General features: G+C 42.0%; 2 protein-coding genes across 2 annotated transcripts; one reads left to right on the forward strand and one right to left on the reverse strand.

The window, feature by feature from the left end:
• The first annotated feature begins 608 nt into the window (after positions 1–608).
• On the forward strand, positions 609–6,086 carry CSTL1 (cystatin like 1). Its single transcript, XM_033094571.1, has 3 exons — positions 609–827; positions 5,178–5,291; positions 6,003–6,086. Exons 1-3 carry the CDS (start codon positions 609–611, stop codon positions 6,084–6,086), a joined length of 417 nt encoding a protein of 138 aa, XP_032950462.1.
• An 8,256-nt stretch (positions 6,087–14,342) lies between these two features.
• Positions 14,343–17,175, reverse strand: CST11 (cystatin 11). Its single transcript, XM_033094572.1, has 3 exons — positions 16,951–17,175; positions 16,236–16,340; positions 14,343–14,426 (listed from the first exon to the last, which is right to left on the reverse strand). The coding sequence occupies exons 1-3, from the start codon at positions 17,173–17,175 to the stop codon at positions 14,343–14,345; spliced, it is 414 nt and encodes a 137-aa protein (XP_032950463.1).
• Positions 17,176–17,243: the final 68 nt, after the last annotated feature.

Raw genomic sequence — 17,243 nt, forward strand, 5'->3', positions numbered from 1 at the left:
CAATTTTAATAGTTTTTCTTTTCTTAAAATGTGTATACATTTTTTGGCACCCTCTGTAGTTAATGGCTGAGTTAGATAGTTGGAACCCAAGGTAGGTAAGCAGAATATACCACACCCTGTTCCATTCTCTGATCCCTTATATCCCAGCTCAAATATTAAGTTCTCCATAGCCTTTCTCCATTCTCACAAATGGTTCTCCTCTGTCCAATACACTAGCTCTTATTGCATGGCACTATAAATGTCTGTTCTGGGGCTTTCTTCCTTGCTAGGTGTGAAGGCAGGGAGAGGGTCTTACTCATCTTGGCAGGTGTTTAGAAACTATGCTTTCCTGAATCACCAAAGAACCAAATGGGTGTAGAGAATGGCCTGACCTGAGAATGGGTTGGGCAGCCACACAGGGAGACTTCCCTGGCTAGTCCTTCAGTCAAACTGTGGGCAGGGCCTTGGACAGAAGGAGTTCTGGTCTCAGTCTCTGTTTAAATACAGGCAGTCATTTCCTGGGAAAGCCCATTTTGGCAAAAGCCATCGAGGGACAGCGAGCAATCCTGAGCCTGGCACCCCCCCACCCTGGAAGGTGCAGTGAATAGGAGGCTTCTGAGGCTGCAGAGATGGGAGGTGTATGCTGGAGAAATCTGCTGCTGCTACTAGCTGCCCTAGTCCTGGTGGCCAAATTGGGTCACTTTCAAAGGTGGGGAGGCTTCCAGAAGAAGTCCATGAGCAAGAAAAACATGAATTCAACACTCAAATTCTTCATTGAAAACTACAACAATGTGAGCAATGACACCTACTTATTTCGAGTAGACAAGCTACTTCAAAGCCATATGCAGGTTTGTGCCTCAGTTTATCCAGATGTGGGCAATGCCCCCATTCTTGCCCATTTGCACATACGCGGATATGGTGTGGCTCCCAGAGAGAACCAAGGGGTTGTTTCACCAAGTTGGGAGTGACTACACTTGGAATGGGTGAACTTTAAAGTGGTTCAGACCCCAGAGTTGCCTTAGCCATGCTTCCAAAGTGCTAGTCTAAGGACTGCAGTGAATCCCTAACCCTGTTACTCTTAGTCTGAAGCAAAAATGTCCTCTGAGGTTCTCATCTGCTCTCCCTTGGTAAGAATTGTCTTTCATCCGGGTGTGAGGTCCTACCAGAGTGAAAGCAAATGAGGATGATTTTGCTTTCTTTAACGGTCTCATTTGGCAAAATATAAACATTCTCTGTAGGTTCCCCTCAACAATAATATTGCCATGTTCAGGGTTATAAAATCTAAGTCTGGACTTTCTCGCTGTTTTCTACAGAATCCTGGAATTACACAGAGAGTTATTTGGCAGGAGGAGAGCAGAGGGAGTAAGGGTTAGGCTTCAACCACATCGTTTCTCCTTTTATTTGTTTTTCGTATAAAGTTTTCTGATGTCAATTGAAAGATGATACAGGAAAGAAAAGTTGTTCGAAAATCACTTTTGTTGGTTTAACCTCCCCTTAAGATCAGATGTTGTCACGCAGCAGTCTACCCATCTGTCCCCTCGTACCTACCCCTAAAGAAAGAGTCTGTGAGACTAATCCTTTCAGGGACTTTGCTTCACCTTTGTGCTTGCACCTTATGTCTCCCTGTTTGGCCACGGAGGATCGGTGGTCAGCCAATGACGAGTAAGATTCCCTACTGGGGGGACAACTCAAGCCAAGCACAGTGGAGTGGGGACCAGCAGGAAACCCGTGGGGTTGATAGAGGTGGGCATAAACCCCCACCTTCCCCTGGTTAAGTAGAGCTTCTGCCTTTGTGGCTGCATTCCTTCCCACAACCTGTTTGGGAAGAGATTCAATGGTATAATAACATCAGTTCTCCATCTATCCATTTCAGTAAGTTTCAGCATAAAGGTTTTGTCTCTTAGGGAGGTATATCCTGAAATTGACGGTTCAGCTGCTTGCAGGCAAGGGTAATTAGTTCAAATCAGTTTCTTAGTATAAATGTGTGAAATTCACAGACCTTGGAGAAAACAATGTTGTTTTCTTGTGTGAGCATCAATAAAAGCCACAGGGCGGCCCAATTTGGGGCTCTCTGTCCTTTGAGGCTGTGAGACCCTTGGGCCCTGTTTCATAACTTTCTTGATTTCTCTTTCTTACTTTCTTAACCCTTCCCGGCCCCTTCTCATTCACTCACTGCCTGTGTTGCAAGGGACATGACAATCAGATAGTAATGTTAAAAAAAAAAAAATTAACTTCCATGGCAGAAAGTCTTTAAGAAAGCTTTTACTGAGGCAAAACTGCTCACCAAAAAGAATAAGTCTTGGGGCATGAAGTCCAACCACCAGCAGTTGGCTAGGTTGAAAAGACATACATGTCTACAATTGTCTTGGAGTTTGCAAGCATTTTTATACATCAGGTAGGGGGTAGGGGAAAGAAAGATGTAAGCCATCTGAAAGAATTTATATTAGCTATAGGCAAATGAGTGGGAGAAAATTAAGCAAGGCCAGCTCTGGGATAGGTGCAGTTTGCAAAAAAAAAAAAATGTCCATGTACATCTGAAACTAAAAGGAAGGAAAGGAGGGAGGGAGGAAGGGAGGTAGGGAGAAAAGAAGAAAGGGAGAGAGAGAGGGAAGGAGGGAAGAAATGTCCACTCTTGTGGATCGGCTGGGGACAGGAGTCCTGAAAGCCCACATGCAAACAAGAAGCAGAGGCTCCAGGAGTCCAATGGTGCTTGGCTGAAATAATCTGTGGAAATAGCCACCTGGAAATTAATCTGAAATTCCAACAGACTTAGAAGGAATATGAGCAGTCTTTTGTTAGCTGGCCTGCAGCCTTTAACAGACTAACGGTTCTGTCTCTTTACCTCACTCTGTGGCTGCAGTAATTTAATTTAGAACATCTCAGAATTTTCTCCTTGTCAGTAAACCATGTAAACTAGGGCAAAGGCAATGCTACATATTAATTCAATTAACTGAATTAAGAAAAAATAACTGACTGTGAGAAAAGGGCTCTGATCAGAGATGGGCAGCAGGAATAGGAGAAACCAGCCAGGATGGGGGTGCAGAGAGGGGCAGGCAGTGTTACTGTGACAAATGGGCCTCGTGTCACAGCATGAGACATCAGCTATTCCTGGCTCAGTAATGCACACTTGCTGCAAGATGGAGGCTCATCCGGGCCAAGAACATTGAGGTGACTTGGACACAAGGTGGCAGCCCTCAACCAAAGTTCTTTTGTTCTCCCCATCAGTCTTCCCAAGAATAAATCTGAGAATCTGAGGAGGCTTGTCTTGTGGAATCCATTTGTTGTCATTAACAGCTAACTCTGAAAGAATTGTTTGTGAGCAAACTTTTGATGTCATTCAAATGGATGAATTGACAGAGTGACTGTGCCCCTTGGTATTTGGGTGATCTGGGACAAAAACTCCCTGGGCATATCCATACCTGTTACCACATAATTGTGTTTATCCTAGTACCTCAGAGAGGGGTACAAGAGGTGGGCACCTTCTGGGTTTGATGACCAGATCCTCCTAATTGTGGGATCTTGGTCAAGTGCCATCCATGCCCTGCAGGCCTCAGTTTACCTCACCTGCAAAATAGGCCAAGTACGAGTGAAACAGCACTTGTAAAATTATTTGTATTATGAGTATTCCTACTGTTATTTAACAGTCAAGTCTAATAATGAATAAAAAAACACTTCGTATACTAGAATGTTAGTTAAATTTATGGCCAGTGTTTTAGTTTCTTCATAGATACAGACTATACTGAAGGTCAGTATGACAGTGCTTGTCACAAGCCCTGCAAGATACCAATGCCTGCATGGAACTATCCTTTGATGAAGAGCTCGGGAGCCCTGCATCCTGAGGTTCTTCCATTGGATGCAGGGACCAGGATGGTGGTACTGCCTTCAGGCCTCCTCCCCCTGCCACACTACATACCTTGAGGTTTTTCTAGGGGTGCTTTCCTCCCAGGGCCAGTGTGAGCACTCTCACCCTCTATGGCGACTCCAGAGAGTGGAAGCCTTCTTTTTGGTTTCACTGCATTTGGACAACGAAGCAGGAACTTCCAGGAGCTTCTCCCCTCACCGGGTAGAACTCTGTCGTCCACATAGTTATTGGTGAATCCAGCCCAGTTTCCAACACAAACCATTTATTAGTTTCACTTCTGGGTGTGGGGCTTACCTGCCACCAAGGCTTTCCCAGTCTTTTTGCCCTCACATCTTTAAACCTTGTACCTTGCACTTGAATATGAGTGCAAGAAGACATATCACAAAACCAGGAAGGGCCCTGGCATGCATTCTACATAGTTTATGTAGTCACCATTCACATACACAATACGAGGAAATTGGCACTGTTCTCCCCATTTTGTAGATGAGAAAACTGAGACTCACGGAGGTGGAGGGACTTGGCCAGGGTAATAGAGTTGGAAGGGGCTAAAGCCAGAACTCAAGCACAATTCTTACATCTTCTCTTCTGACACTTTTCCAATTTCATTGCTGCTTTAGAGTAATGTTCCCAACACTTAGTAAAACATTTAATAATTCATAATTATTAAGTTACTGTAAAATCCATTTTATGCATTCAGTGAAATGCATGCTTCTCTTTAGCCCACGTAACAACTCCTTGAGCAGGCATAGTTATTATTTGTACTCTGTGAGGAAGCTGAGGCTGCTAGACACTTGCTTAAGGTCACAGTGTTCGTGGATGGGGAACACTTGCTCCAAATCAGTGTGATTCCGAAGTGTTTTCAACTGTATTGCTGGACTGCCTCCCATTAGGTTGGTTGGGAAGGAGAGTAGGGAGAGAAGACATGGCTGAAGGGACTGGAAGAACCGAGGAATAAGGTGCAGTAGGCTCTATGCATTCTAAGGACCATGTGTGCAGGTCTGGGGTGTTCTGGGGCTGCTGGGTGGCCAAACTTGATGTGTTACCTCCCTCATCCTGAGACTACAAGGAGGACAGGTGAGACCCACCTGTGGCTGCACCAGTGAAGCCAGTGCAGAGCGAGGCAATGGCTGCACACGTGCTGGGTCAGGTGACCAGGGGCCGCGGTGTCACTGTGCATCCCCCAGCTGGAGGGGGGGGAGGGAAATGTGCTTTGGTGGGTGAGCCAGGCACAGGGACGGTGGCTCATGGGGCTTCAACTCTCCACTCAGTCTTTCTGGAAGGAGTCAGCAACTGGATGCTTTGAGTCAAAACTAACAGTGTCATTGTTTCTTGGAAGCTGACTACGGGAGTGGAGTATCTGGTCACTGTGAAGATTAGCCGGACCAAGTGCAAGAGGAACAGCACAAAAAGTCGTTCATGTGCCATTCAGAGCAATAAGAATTTGAAAAAGGTGTGTAGTGGCAGTTATTTGAGAAGTGACTCCTGATCAAGACTGAAAAAAGTAATCTTTATAAATTAACATGAATTGAACATCGACAGCTTTTCCAGCTGTGTGCATTGGAGCAGAGCGAGACACAGTGGTATGGCTGCTGAGGCCATTGTAGTTGTGGGGGGTGGGAGAAAGGCTCTCTAGTTGAGTCAGAGCTGGCACAGTCCTGGTCCCAGCCCTCTGTATCACCTGGCCCATTCCTGGCCCTCAGTGGAAGCAACATGTTCTTTCCTTCAGGACATTGTTTTGGTTTCGGCTCACACTCTCCAGGGCCCTGAGGATTATCCAATTGCCTCCTTGTCTTCCAGCCTCTGCCCACACTTTTCCTGGTCCCTCCTGGTGGCACCAGCTACTGGCAGATATGAGGGTGTCCCTGTGCCTGGGTGCAGGTAGAGGATTGGGGTCAGGATGGGGTAGGGCTCTCAAGGTGTGTGTGCTCCAGGTCCCAAGTAGCAGGGCAGGGGGAGCCCCAGGTGACATTCCTCTTCTGGGCCTTGCACCCCTTCTGCCCCCACCTCATGACTGTGAGCAGATCCTTCCCACCCATGTGGTCAGTGAGCAGCCTCGGTGATGTGTACAGGCTCCCCAGTGAGGACCTAAGAGGACAGGAGCTTTTTGTTTGCCTTAAAAGCATGATTGTGAAATATGATTGTGTTCTTTCTCCTTCCACAGAGTTTCACTTGTGATTTTTTGATGTACACTGTGCCCTGGATGAACTATTATCAGCTTTGGAACAACTCCTGTGTGGAGGTCTAAATGTGTTTGTGCAAAAATCCTTGATGAAAACTTAGACGGTCATGCTGTGCACTTTCTTTCTATTAGAGACTTCTGGAAGGACCTCATCGCCCTCAGCAGGGTCCCGCTACACACCCACTTGAGCTCACACTCACTCACATTCACACTCACACTCACAGACATATTCACACACAAATACAACCCGTTTACATATGCACACATTCACACATGTGCACTAACACACTTTTACACACTCACATAGCATAGACACATGCAATCACACAGTACACGTACGTGCACACTCACACATTCATATAAATGCAAACATGCATTCACATACACTCTCTCACACTCACACTCGCTTATGTACATATTCAGTAGTTCTTATGGGGCTGGTGCAATTTGAGCAGAAGATTGTTAACTCTTTAGGGGAATCATATAATTTTTTCTATTTCAGCCCATATCTCTGAGGCTTTTCATTATTTAGGCACATCCTGACTTCTGGTCCGAGCTTGGGGGAGCTCTATTTTTCCCCCATGCACATACAACTCTGACTGACACATGTCTGTGTGTGTGTGTCTGAGGTGCCCAAGAGCAAACAGCCAGGATCAGTGATGCACTAGAAGGACTCCAAGGACGCGGCACAGAGCTGAACTCATGGATGTGACTCATTACAGTGCAAGCTCACACAGCAAGATCAGCAAAGAGAAAAGGCTCATGGGGAGGAGCTCCAGGAAACCAGGCCCAGGCTTCTGGAGTCCTCTCCCAGTGTAGGTACATAGGACATGCTTTTGGTCGCACGTGTGAACTGTTGTCTACCAGGGAAGCTCGTTAGAAACTCAGTGCCATGGATTTTCACTGGAGCTGTTTACATAGTCAACCTCTGCCTAACATGACCCAAATTTCAGACTCCCACAGAGAAAGCAAATGTTCAGCATAAATCACATTGTAAAAATGATATAGACACACTGAGTCCCTTTTATCATTTAGAGAAAGTTTTATATCAGTGTAGGGAAATTGCTTACCATCCAAATTCCCATACTCCAGCCAAGGCCAAATTTGCAAGCAGACTTTTCTAAGGACAGCAGCCTCAGGCAGGTGAGGGAATGTCTCTTCACAGAGAGTTCTTGAGCCTTTCATGTGCTCCTTGTTGGTGGGATGAGACTTATGGTGTCTTCCCTCATGTGACTCATTGTTGAGAAGAGAAGGTGCACCTGGACCAGATACGGGGAGTAGATGTGGGTTGAGAGCATACCACTGGACCAGTCGGTCTCCTCTTCAGGGAGAAATCCCACCAACACAGTCATAATGGAAATCTGAGAGAGGATTTCCAAATGGGAAGAATAAACATACAAGCAAGAACCTCAAATACACCTGAGAACCCTGAGGGAGAAGGCAGAATGGAGGTGAGGGTTAAAGGTACTGAAATTGTTGCATACAAAAGAGGGAAGACAGAAGCATCCAGTTTTGCAGACCTGACATCACTGAGGACTGAATGAATGACTGACACAGGCCTGCTGCCCTATTTATCTCATTTGGTCGTGACAACCCTATGAAACGGCAACTCTTACCTCCATGATACAGGTGACGAGACCCGAAAGGTAACCTCTGTCCAGATCCTAACATCCTAGCTGAGTCTGGCCTGTTGGTTGGACTTTTAGAAATGGAATCATATGGTATACATTGTTTTGTTTCTGCTTCTTTCACTCAACGTATTCCTGAATTCATCCATGTTGTGTGTACTTGTAGTTCACTTTTATTATTGTGTAGAATTCCATTGTGTGAATACACCACAATTTATCCATTCTACTGATAATGGACTTTTGAATAGTTTCTAGCTATTAAGAATAAACATGTATGGACACACTTAATGGTGGACATATGCACATATTTCTCTTTTGGGTACATACCTAAGAGTGGAATTGATGGATAATAGGATGTGTGTATGTCCAGCCTTTAGCTAATTTACTCAGGATCTTCTAACATTTAAAATGTTTTACTTAATTTACATAACGTTACTTAATTATTGATTTAAGCCTTAACCTCTAATTTCTTACTTTTTTATATGTGGCCTAATTATTTTATTTATATCTTTATTTTATGTAATTTCATATTGACACTCTAATCTTTTTTTTTTTTTTAAAGTTGCTAAATTATAGTATTTTATTCATTAAAATGCAGGTCAGTTATAATATTGAAATTCAATTCTAGAAAAACAGCAATAAATATCATGACATTATTTTTAAGCATTTCATAACTTCCTAGTTATAAGAAAAAACTCAGTACAAGGAAAAAATCCTAAAACTTTACAACATGGTATCAATCTTATGTAAAAGTTATAAAAACCAAAGTTATATAAAAGCCAAAGTTTGTCATTTAGGGATCTTTTGAATAGCAAATATTTGACACAATAGCATTGATTAGAGTGAACTCTCCTTGCTGACTCTATTAATCAGCCTGGACTACCTTAACAGAATACCACGTGCGTGGCTTAAACAACAGAAAATTATTTTTTCTTTTTATAATATTTTACCAAACTTTGGCTTTGCTTTGAATTTTTGAAAAGACCTCTCCCTGCCCAACCCACCCACCTTGCTTTTATAAATGGCAACTAGAAAGGGAAGGCGCAAGGCTTACATCTATAATAGGACTGAGGCATACAAGCCCTGACCTCTAAGAGACCCAAGAAAGGTCTCCTTATAAAGGAGAGGCAGAAAGAGATTTGGCAGAGACACATAGGGGATAAGATGTATGAGGATGAGGCAGAGATGGCAGTGATGTGGCCACAGCTCAGTAATGCCAGCAGCTACTAACCATAAGCTGGAAGAAGTATTCTGTCCTGGAATCCCTGAAGGGAGCACAGTCTTGATGAAACCTTTGATCTCAGACTTCATGGCTCCAGAACTGTGTGAGAATAAATCTCTGCAGTTTAAACCACCAAGTTTGTCATAATTTGTTACAGCACCCTCAAAAAGCTGATACACTGGTTTTCTTTTAGCTTCTTATATCTCAGACTTGGTGCTGAGGAAACTGACAACCTGGAAGTACTAACATATACAGATAAAAATGCCTCAACAAATGCTTCTTCTGTTTAGCCATAGGGCCAAGAAAGGGGCAGCTGATCAGGACAGAAAACATTTTGACAATAATTGCTCTGCTCTAGCTAAACACCAAAAGAAAAGATGAGGCTCCACAGCACTCAGCAAAAGCTGACTAGGGAGCCTCCACTTCACTCTCTTGAGGTTATAATGAGGAGCTCAACACTCACATTGGAGTGGTGTCAGAGAAGACCAGGCACAGGGCCAGGACTTTATTGCCATTGGGTAGCAATAAGCCCCCAACTCCCTGTAACAATAGTGAGGACTTGTGGAAAGCCTGGACTTCTATTTCTCCCCGCTAATGTCAGAAGGGACATATGGGAAGCAGTGATGAGGCACTCCTGCCTTCCCAATCAAAGTGGTATCAGCAGAGGCCTAGTGGGGAGCTTGAACTCCCAAACCCCTGTCTAGCTATGATGAAGAGTCCTCCCCCAACACCTCTGTCAACAGAGACTGAGTGGGGGAACCTGGGATTCCAGCCTCATCCTACAGTAATGAGGCAGTGCCCTGTTTCCCTATCAAATCACTGTCAGAGGAGGCCTGCTAAAAGAGACATAAATATGATCCAGAGTTCCAATATGAAAACATCCAGGTTTTATTAGAAAATCACTTGTCCTACTAACAGCCCCCAAAAATTCAACTTAAATGAGAAAAAACAAAGAACAGATATTAACAGAGAGATGTTGAAATAATTTAATAAGGATTTTAAAGTAGTCATTATAAAAATGTTGCAATGAGCGACTGTGAACATACTTCAAATGAACAAATAGGAAGTTTCAACAAAGATATAGAAAATAGGAAGTTTCAACAAAGATATAGAAAATCTCAGCAAAGAGAACACATAAAGGAGAAACAAATGGAAATTTTAGAATTGAAAAATATAGTAACTGAAATACAAAACTCAATGGATGGGCTCAACAGTGTAATGAGGGAACAGAGGAAGAATCAGTGAACTGGAAGAGAGAACAATAGACACTACCCAATCTGAGCAACAGAGAGAAAGTTGACTGAATAGAAATGAACAGAGCCTTACACAAGATCTAACACACTGGTGTCCCAGAAGGAAAAGAGAGAGGGGCTGAAAACTAAAAAAACAATGGCTGAGAACTTCCCAAATTTGGAAAAATACCTAAATCTACAGATTTAAAAAACTGAAATAATCCTAAACAGGATAAACCAAAAGAAATCCACACTAAGACACATTGGAGTCAACCTTTTGAAAATTATAGGCAAAGAAAAAAATCTTTTTTATTTTTTAAATTGGGAACAGTGTGTGTTTTCAAAATGTCAAGTCGTTGTCTTTCAATCTATTTGTGGGGGGTGCAGCTCAGCACCAAGTCAAGTCATTGTTTTCAATCTAGTTGTGGAGCGACCTTGGTGTTATGAGCACCTCACTCTAACCACTGAGCAAACCGGCCACCCACCGGTGGCTCAGCTCCAAACTCAAGCTGTTGTTTCTCAATGACCTATGTGAGAATTGAATGGGTGACTTTGGTGTTATGAGCACTGTGCTCTAACCACAGAGCCAATTGATAGCCCATCAGGAAAACATCTTGAAAGCAGTGAAAGAGAAAAGACTCTTTACCTGTGGGGTGGCGGGTAAACAATTTAGATGACAGCAGATTTCTCATCTTAAACCATGGAGGCCAGAAGTGGTGCAATGTTTTCAGGTGCTGAAAGGAAAATAAACAAACAAACAAAAACTGTTTCAACGCAGAATCTTATATCCACCAAAAATATCCCTCAGGAATGAAGGGGAAATTAAGCCATTCTCAGATGAAAGGAAACTAAGAGAATTTGCACCAGAAAAACCTAACCTAAAAGAATAGCTAAAAGAATTTCTCTAAATAGAAAGAAATTTATAAAAGAAGGAGACTTGGAACATCAGCAATGAAGAACACAAAAAGTAAAAATATGGGTAAATACAATATGCTTTTGTTATTTTGAGTTTTCTAAATTATGTTTGATGGTAAAAGCAAAAATTATACCATTGTCTGATGTGGTTCTCAGTGTATATGGAAGAAATATTTAAGGCACTTGTAAATGAGGAATGATAAAGAGATGTAAAAGTAGGTACTTTCTACATTTTATTCATAGTGGTAAAATATCAACACCAGTAGACTGACAAGTTATGTATCTATAATGTAATATCTAGAATGCCACTAAAAATACTATGAAAACAGAGACACTCAAAAACAGTATACATACATAAAAATGGAATTCTTTAAAAATGTTCAAGTAACTCACAGGAAGAAAGAATAAAGAAAACAGAAACAACAACAACAACAAAAACAACAGAACAAACAGGGCAAATAGTAAAGTGACAGATTAAAGCCCTAACATATCAATAATTATATTAAATAGCATGTGCAAACTACACATAAGTGGCTTAAATAAGGCAATTAAAAGACACAGATTCGTAGACTGAATTGAAAAAAAAACGACTCAACTATATGCTGTATACAAGAAACTTCTTCTAATATAATAATATGGGTAGGTTGAAAGTAAAAGGATGAAAAAAGTTATATTATGGAAACAAAAAAAAAAGTAGTCCAGGCCATATTAATATCAGATAAAGTAGACCTCAGAGCAAAGAAAATTTCCAGGTATAGAGAGGAACATTACATAATGATACATCCACTCTGGAAAATAGTTTGGCAGTTTGTAAAGAAAAAAAAAAAAACCTCTAAAATATGTTTTACCATATGATGCAAAAGCTGCACTCCTGAGCATTTAACCCAGAGAAATGGAAACTTATGTCCTCAAAAAAAAATCCTGTACACAATTGTTCATAGAAGCTTTATTTGTAATAGTCCCAAACTTGAAAACAACAAACACATCCTAAAATAAGTAAATAGTTAAACTGTTGAATCATAGTATACCATAAAATAATACTCAACAATTAAAAGGAATAAACTATTCATACATGAAATAACAAGGGCATTATGGCCAATCTCAAAGGTTACATACTGTGTGTATGATTCCATTCATATAACATTCTAGAAGTGGCACAATTATAGAGATGGAGAATAAATTAGTGGTTGTCAGGAGTTTGAGATGATGGGGGAAAGGGAGATGTAGTATATGGAGTATCTTTGTGATGATGGAATACTTCTGTATTTGCTGGTAGTGGTCACACAAATTTACACGTGACAAAATGACACATGCACATTGTATCAATGTCAATTTCCTGGTTGTGATATTTTTCTATAATTATTTAAAAAAGTTGAAAAAAATATGTAACCAGGGAAAGTAGATGAAGGGTACAAGAGACTTCTCTGAAACTTCCTGTGACTCTACAATTATTTCAAAATAAAAAAATATTTAAAAAACTCATTGGGTTGAGAAATCCGAAAGATCAATGAGCACAAATGTTTTACCTTCCCTTTAATCTTCCCTCAGGATAATAATCCTTGCCTTCCAACAAAGTAACAAAAATGCCAGAAGAGAGTTGAGTGAGTGATCAATATTAAATTTTACTGCTAATGCCAATATTCTTACTAATTGTTAACATTTATTTTAATATCTGCTTTGTGTTAGATACTGTGTTAAGCAATTTACATGTATTATCATAATTAATCTTCATAACTACCTCCAAGAAATTGGTACTGTTATTCTCAGTTGAAGATGAGAAAATTGTAGGTTAGCATTTTCCCAGGTAGTTGGTGGAGGGGAATCCCACCTGGGCCCACCTGAAACAGGATCCTGAGTACTCCAGAACTCTGGTGTGGGGAGTAAAAGGTGGGAAAAAAATTGTTCTTTCAAAGCTCTGGGCTATGTCTAACTTGTGAAAACTTGGTTTGACTGCTGTGCATCTCAATTCACAATTCACATGTGTGAGGAGTTATCCTGTTGGTGCTGGACTTAAATCCTTTCATGTCTTATCCTCTGTGTATAATAGCCCGTGTTCCAAATGCCAGCATCTGTGTCCCTTTATCTCTGGCTGCTTACTCTGTCCTGGAGCAGCCCCAGGCCACAGGTTCCAGGGCATTAATGTGCTCTTAGGAGCTGCCCTGCAGCCAATAACTGACTAGAGCTGTTACATAAATATCCCAACTTCCTCTCTCTTCAGGTAGATAAATGTCGTGTGTGTGTGAGTGTGTGTGTGTGTGTGTGTGTGTGTGTGTGTGTGTGTGTGTATGTGTTCCACAGTACATAGAGTTTGCCAGTGATATTAAGCCCCCAGGCTTTTGCCTGAGATCTTTGGAATGAGCTTTTCCTCTCTGCTCAGGGATGTGAATGAGAACAGATGTGACCCAGTGAGCTGATGGCATCCCTCTTGATACCACATGGAGGAAGTGGAGTGGAGAGATGAGCCTGGTGACATTGTTTAAAATCCTGAGCCATGCTATTGGGTGGGGAATGTTTATTCTCCATCCATGGAAGAGGAGCCCCTTAACATAGTATTCCTGGTTTCTCTGTCCTCAACCATTCCTCTCCTAGAGAAACGAATCTGCTTAGTCTACTTGGGAAGAAAAAACTGGCCATTGTAGCCCAGGTCCTCCTCCTTCCCACTTGGGCCACACGTTTTCTTTGGAAACTCTGGGAGAGGAACTCTCTATGAAGAGAACTTCTCTGGTCCAACGTTGTTGATGCTGGGGGTGTAAGTCCATTTCTAGACAGTAGTATCAGAAAGAGCTCTTTCCTGTAAAAATGAGACACATCTTCCACCTAGTCCTTATCAGTAACAAAGGCCTTTATCTTTTTTAGTTACTTGTGTTATTTCTTCTTCTTTTGTATTTTAGACAAGGAAGGGGATACTCTTCATTGGACCCTCAGAGATACCATATTGTCGATATCTCTTGGTTATTCAATTAAGTAGCTTAGAACTTTTTCCCTCCTTCCTCTCTTTCTTCATATTTTCTCCATTTTGTTGTAAAATCTAAAGAATCCTACTTGATGTGAGGATGGGTTTGAAGTTCTGTTGTCATACAGGTTATATTTGCTATCAGGCGAGGAATTACTCATGTCACCTCATTTGGACCCCAACACTGCCCTGGCCCAGAGGACCTTCAGAATGTGTTATTATGAACAAAAGAATTTAGGGGAAAAGTGGAATTATACATATTAAGAACATTAAGAGAATAGATGAACAGACATTTATTTTCTATATTGGGAATTACTATTTATGGCAGGATACTTCCACTTGTAGTGATCACAGGGGTGTGCTCCAGGACACTTAGCCATTGGTGCAGTTTTTGTTCAAAATTTTGTACTTTTCAAACCAGGGAACAACAAACACTGAGTAGAAGCACTCAATTTGCTAAAAAACAAAAGCAATATTTAAAAAAGAGCAACATGCAAGGTGAAAATTTAGAACAGGAAAGAAGGGGGTATAATACATGTGGATGGGGAAAATGGCACCACCTCACCACACCTCCAATCTAGATATAGGTTGATCTTTATTTTTATTTCAATCACCCGATAGTATTATGGCTGAGATCATCCCAGAAAATGTCCTTCCATTTGTACTTAGACTTGGAGACTAGAAATAAAATGTTCACCTTGCACAAATTCACTGATTGTCTTTTCTTCTTAAATTTACTCATGTGTTGTTTACTTCACAGTTTTCCTTACTTGGCCTGTCCTGGCTTCATCCAGCCAGCCAGCCACTCTCTCATCCATCTCCATCCATCCTTCCTTCCACACATCTATCCTTCCTTTCTCTCACCTTCTTTTCACCCAATCCATCCACCTTTCCTTTCTTCCTTCCCATCCTTCATTTGTCCATCCATGCACTCATTCATCACATTCTTTCTTTCCGTCCCTTGTCCCTATTCTCTCTCAAGATTTCCCTTTTCTTTTTCATGTCCTCTCCTCCCATAATGACAAATCAATAAACAAATTATGCATATTATTGTAATTTCTTAGTACAATTTTGTTTTACTGCTTTTGTTGTTAAAAAGCCCAGGGTAGGGAGTATGTGTGTATGTATGTGTTTGGGGGGAAAGCTTAAATATTTACATTTCTCCTAAAATAGACATCAGAATACTAACTCCACCAATCAAATCCATCACATCAATAAGATCCTCTAATTTTACTTCAATTTTTTGAAGTAAAAACTTTTTGACAGTAATTTTACTATCATCTTCAATTTTTTTTTCATAGATTTCATGATCCTTTTCAGAGAAGGACCAAAAATTCTACCTTGCGAGATTTTGAAGAATTATTTGTGCACAAAGTGAGGAGGGAGTTCATGGATGAACATGTTTCTGTGTTGAGAACACCCAGGCTATTATAATTAGAGTTATCATATAATTTATGAACCAGACATATTATAAGCAAATGTGGATGCCACTAATGATTACACTAAGAAGCTGGTTGTAAATCAGGACTATTCTAGGTGGGACATAGGATCCTCCTCATTTTAACTCATTTGGATAAAGAGAAGTAATTTTCATAGCTTGTGGACCTTGAGACTTTCATGTGGGCCCACCCTGACTATGCACACTGTAACAATAACGGTCTGGCCAGCCTCCTGGGATGTGACAACATTGGGTGGGAATGAAGTATATAGGGGACGAAGCCACTTTTGGGGGGGTGTGGCTCCGCAGCAGATCACACACATGCCTGCAGGTTTGTCCTGCCCCACCTCAGCCCACTCCTACCACCAGTTCAACTGTCTCTGAACTCATTTTCTTCTCTTCTCCAACACTGCTGAATGAAGTGAACAGAGGCAGTAGCTGAGTGATTGTGTGCTCATGTCAGGCTGATGTTCAGATATTCCTTCAGGTGTACTAGTGAGGTCCCACTGGCTGCTAAAATATTACTAATAATTAACTACTTCCCTCAGCCCCCAAGTGTCCCCCTGCAGCTCAGCCACTTAACTCCTCCCTCTGAACCCCTCCAACCTCCCCGTAATTCTTTTAGCAACAAAGGAGCAGTGCCTATCAGGCAGGATCTGGGTCACTCTCACCTTTACTGTTCTGTTTTGAGAAAGCAGGTGTTATCCTGCATTCTTTTTAAGCAAGCTTAAATATATCCCCAATAATTGCACCCTGTCATCCTAATACCACAGGAAAACCCCATTGAAAATGAGTTCTTTCTGATTTAATGGGCTTTTAACCAGTACCTTGTAAAGCTCTCCTTCCTGAAAGGTACAGTTTTCAGTTTCCAGTCTTTGACAGGTGGTCCGCCGCATCTCTAAGTTCAAGTGATACTCCATGTGGTCAGTAACCTGTGGGAAGCAATTGTCAAGGACACAAAAGGATTTCTTCTCCTTCTCCATAGCATCTGGAGCCAGAAACTCCTTCCATAGTGCCCAAGGTCAAAGACCCTGTCCTGGACATAGTGGTGGGCTCCTCGCTCTCCTAACTGTCTGACTCCCATGACTGCTTTTGTCATTTGAGGAGAATTCATCAGAAGGCACTCTGTGGGCAAAGCCATTCCTTGGAGAACCTAAATTATGCCCAGAATCTGTAACCTTTGTCTACGAAGAGCCAGAGAGTAAACAGTTAGGCTTTGTGGGCTATGTGGCTTCAGTTTTAAGTACCTAGCTGCAATTGTAGCATGAAAGCAGCAGACATGACATACCTGATGTGGCTGGGAGCCAATGAAATGACTTACAAAAGCAGGCAGTTTGGGCCCATGGGCCACAATGTACTGACCCCTGGTCTTGGACATCATTTAAGTGACTTAAATTTACCCTCTCCAGTGAAGTTGTTTCTCTTAAAAAGCCCACTTCACACTAAGTGAGGTTAAATTTCACTTGAGTAGACTTGCTCCACAGTGCCAATGGTCCCTTGGCATAGGGGCATGTTGAGGAGAGGGGAGAGGAGCCCACTGACCAGCTTCTTGACCTTCAGGACTCGCACAATCCGGAAGCTGTACTTGTCGTCACTTTCCTTATTGAACTCATTGGTCACAAACTGCATGGTGGCTATCACATAGGTTTCTGATGCAGGTACTTCTTGGACACTTATAAAGGTTTTCCTCCTCGCTTGGTATGTGAGGGCCACCAGGGCCACCAGAATGACTAACAGAATCTGTGGGACCTGCCAGGGTCTGGCCATGGCACCTCAGCTGGGGAAGAATAGGAAGAGTCTGCTCAATGTCCTGCCAGGGGCCAGTCGGTTCCCAC

This window comes from Rhinolophus ferrumequinum, chromosome 23 (assembly GCF_004115265.2).
Source record: "Rhinolophus ferrumequinum isolate MPI-CBG mRhiFer1 chromosome 23, mRhiFer1_v1.p, whole genome shotgun sequence".
NCBI classification, from domain to species: domain Eukaryota; kingdom Metazoa; phylum Chordata; class Mammalia; order Chiroptera; family Rhinolophidae; genus Rhinolophus; species Rhinolophus ferrumequinum.